The 3,878-nt window shown below is 39.9% G+C and overlaps 1 protein-coding gene across 1 annotated transcript; it reads right to left on the reverse strand.

The window, feature by feature from the left end:
- Nucleotides 1-1,041: 1,041 nt before the first annotated feature.
- Nucleotides 1,042-3,601, reverse strand: dlx2a (distal-less homeobox 2a). Its single transcript, XM_064327191.1, has 3 exons — nucleotides 2,632-3,601; nucleotides 2,156-2,340; nucleotides 1,042-1,789 (listed from the first exon to the last, which is right to left on the reverse strand). The coding sequence occupies exons 1-3, from the start codon at nucleotides 2,948-2,950 to the stop codon at nucleotides 1,460-1,462; spliced, it is 834 nt and encodes a 277-aa protein (XP_064183261.1). The 5' UTR covers nucleotides 2,951-3,601; the 3' UTR covers nucleotides 1,042-1,459.
- Between the last annotated feature and the right edge of the window lie 277 nt (nucleotides 3,602-3,878).

The raw sequence follows: 3,878 nt of genomic DNA on the forward strand, positions 1-3,878 counted from the left end.
GCTTTCGCATGCCAAGGCGTGTCGCGTGCCTTCAACTATTCTTTCTCATATTCTGCCTCAGGTTCTCTGTCCCGGGTCTGTAAACCATCTCGTCTGAATCACAAACTGCAAACATCACCAGATAAAAGTATCTTTTTAATGTTTATATTAAACATACAAACAGCGCTCTAAAAGCAAGGTTATGAAATCAGTCATACGAAGGTGAATCATGGCACGTAGACTCAGTTTTCTTCTATAACATTCAAGCTAGTAACACATCTAAAACAGTCTTTCAATGACGTTATTTGAATTGAAAAATTGTCTGTGTAAAACATTTTAAAATGGCGCGGCAGATTCCCAGTCACGTCTGCGGGAATTTTGATACAAATTCAACTGGCGCCAGTGCGATGGCTTTAAATCAGACTTCATGATTTATAAAAGGAAACAAATTATTTCAAGTACATTCGAAAGACCCAGATCGATTGGCAGGCAGATTGTTCTCTTTAAAACAGCAGCACGTAAATACTGTTAAAATGATAGGCTTACTGCCTATCGACGACCAATGAAATAAGCATAAAATGCATAGCCATAGCAAACCATCCGTCCGTATTAAATTCAAAGGTATGTTCTCTGAATAGAAGTAAATCTTATCCAAGAACATGGTTGTTTTATTTAAATAGTTTTACTAATATGGAAGCAACACCGCAAATGTTAATCCCATAATAAATAAAGACAATACTTTTCTAAAAATGCTACACAAAAGTGTAATCAGCAGCTCACGGGTTTAAACGCATTTACTCCTAAAATTAAACACAAGATGGATGATTTCATAAACATAATCAAGGGCGAAATTCCAGAGGGCAGAATATTGTGGGGGTTTTTTTTTTTAAAGGAAAAACTCTCATTCTATACAAAAGAAATCTAATCTGCACAATTTACCTTATATACAGAACAAGTCTAAACAAATATAGCCTATAGGCCTAGTTTGTGAAAACTTCTGATACATTTAAAACGTTTAGAATAAACAAAATTGAGGTCATTTCCAAAAGGCACCAAAACAGCTTCAAAGTGTGCTACATCTTTATTGATACAGTTCTTCGATAAAACAAATTGCCTGCAGACATGTCAAGAAAAAATTTGTGAATTAAAACACTCTTGTTCCTTTGGATACCAGTGGTATTTAAAACTGTATTTCTGTTCATATTTGCATCCTCTAAACAAATAAATAAATACCAAAAAATAATTTAACATATGTCGATTCTTCCGGAACACGTTACTATGCCACTTGCATACAATCTATAGCCTACATAAAATGGCAGATCAGAATTAGGCTGGAAACTGTCAGGTACATCACGTTTATCGCAGCTGCACGTTCTCAGTTTAGGCTGTCCCCAAAGCATTTGCTTACATATTTCACGTCCTCGTGAAAAAAGTTCAGTTATATGCTATTTTCTAGCACTCTCTTAAAGTGTGACCAGGGTTAAAATATTGGTCCCGCGCTCATGGCAGAGCTGTGATTGTGTTGTAGAAGCGGGCTAGGCTGTAGATGCGTTGCAGAGTTCGTGGACGAATACCAAGAATAATTAGCTAAAAACGAAGGGGTAGTTGTATTAGGAGGGCTGTTGCTTTGAGCCAAGCTAGCGTTTACGGTATTCATTCTTTGATTCTGAGGAAAGTCCCAGGCGGTTGTCGCTGGTGGAGAGTTGCACGGGGGTGACTCGCTGGAGGCCACATGTTGCTCCGGAGGAATTTCTCCACTTTTCCATAACTTCTTGAACTTGGAACGACGGTTCTGAAACCATATTTTCACCTGTAACGCAATGAATACATTCATAGTTAAACAGCCCATAGCTCAACAAATCTAGACTCAAGCAGCCTCGCGGAAATTCGCACATCCGAGATGCTGCTTGCTTCGACTATCCAAGAGGAGAAAAATGCGACCACATATTGCTCCCTCGATTATTGCTTATTGACACAAGTAGGCTAGCCTATATTTCCCAGGTGATGCTCAAATAAGAACAATTACGACCAACACAAACAGTTCATTTTGATTCTGTAGCTGAATACCTACACTTTCATATTTCTGAAACTGATGGAGAGGCGATTGCAGTCACCGACTGTTACATGAGTCACGGTTAGCCTACATAACAAAGGTTTTGTGTAATGCTGTGCATACCTGGGTTTGTGTGAGGCCCAGTGAGGCCGCCAGCTCGGCTCTTTCGGGTAAAGCCAGGTACTGCGTCTTTTGGAACCGTCTCTGAAGAGCCGCCAGTTGAAAGCTGGAGTAAATTGTTCGAGGTTTCCTAACTTTCTTTGGCTTGCCGTTGACCATACGGATTTCAGGTTCACTTTCTTCTTTCTCTGTGAGATTTAAATGGAAGCAGATATAATATAGAGACTAGGTGCACTCTCAGAAATAAAGCAGAAGCTAATTAAAAAGTTCTTCTGGTATGTTACGGGAACTTCACAGAACTATCGACTAGCCTACTCTGTTACACTTCATTAGACTGTTTCTTCGAACAGCCTACAAAATGATGGTTCCTAGAAATAGGCTAGAGAACGATAAAAAAAAACATCAAAACACATTAATGTATTCTACGTTTCTCATTACGGACAGGATATTGCACATGATTTTAATTTTATTATTTTTACCTGCGTCCGCGGGGGTTGGCGACGAGCTTAAAGGATAAGAGCCATATGTGCCATAAGGAGTATTGAAACCGAGGTCGTAAGGTTTGGTATTGTACTGAACATTGGTAATACCACCTGTGTGGTACTGATAAGGACCGAGCTGTCCATAGGGAGACCCCGTACAGTGTCCAGACTGTTGGTTGTTGTAGTAGCTGCTGTCCGTCGCTGTCGATACTGGCAAAGTTGGAGATTCCTGCGATTTGTGCAAGCTGTGGTAATTGTTCGAGGTAATCTGGTTCGAATGCATATCTGTCGCAAGGCTGTCAAAAACTCCGGTCATTGTATTAGGATAAAGAAGTTGTAAAAAAATATTTGTGCAAGCGTCAATCTCTCTGTGTAAGGCAGTTATATTTTTGAAAAGCAGTACTATTACAAACTCTCGGTTGAAACAAACACGATTTCGCCGGTTAAGGTTGTTCTGAAACTAGATCGCATCCTGTCTATCAACGAACCAGCCAATACGACTTTCCCAGCCAGAGTCTGTGATTGTCTGCTGCCAAAGATGCGGCCGGGCGGGCATTTATCCAGTGTCACGTGAAGAGGCAGAACTAGTTGGTGTGCGGTAGCCAATGAACAGATGTTATGGAAGAGTTCTTTAGGATAGATCTATATTTAATTTTTTAGAGCACAGTTCAATCGATTTTAGTCTCGTCTATTTTTCGAAATGAATTGCATTGTAAAGCGGTTGTTGTACATTCAGATAGACCTTCAATGTTTAACTGGAAAAAAATCTCAGCGAAAGATGTTAATGCACATAGCTAAATAAGGTTAGACTAGCCTACGTCATGACTATCATGATGCCATATTTTGCCTGTGTAATTTTTACAAGTCAGTCTGCAAACGATCGATATTGTAACTATAATTCGTACGTTTCGTATTTGAATCATCTAAATAAGATAAATGTTTTCTCATAGTCCGTAACACTGGACACCCAACCGCGGACATTGTTGTCACGGTGCGCCATCTATCGGCGCTAAATAGGCGTCACCCTAGTAACCAGACAGACTAATCACAAAAGGCGCCAGTCCTTGCAAACCCACAGGTGAGCAAAATAATAATTAAAGCCCATAGAAATTCCACTCCTTCGTGTTTGTGAATACTTACCCAAAGTTAACGTAGGCTACTTTTGTAGCGTTTTAACAGCTCCCCCACCAGCCCTCAAAAACAGCACCATAATACAAAACAAAGTAAGCGGTAGGCCTACTGAA

The sequence above is a fragment of the Anguilla rostrata genome, chromosome 3, assembly GCF_018555375.3.
Source record: "Anguilla rostrata isolate EN2019 chromosome 3, ASM1855537v3, whole genome shotgun sequence".
NCBI classification, from domain to species: Eukaryota; Metazoa; Chordata; class Actinopteri; order Anguilliformes; family Anguillidae; genus Anguilla; species Anguilla rostrata.

Coding starts and splice junctions, on each gene's coding strand:
- dlx2a (XM_064327191.1), bottom strand. CDS start 2,950: ATGACCGGAGTTTTTGACAGCCTTGCGACAGATATGCATTCGAACCAG. Junction 2,341..2,631: donor GCCAACCCCCGCGGACGCAG/GTAAAAATAATA, acceptor TAAATCTCACAG/AGAAAGAAGAAAGTGAACCT. Junction 1,790..2,155: donor TGGGCCTCACACAAACCCAG/GTATGCACAGCA, acceptor ATTGCGTTACAG/GTGAAAATATGGTTTCAGAA.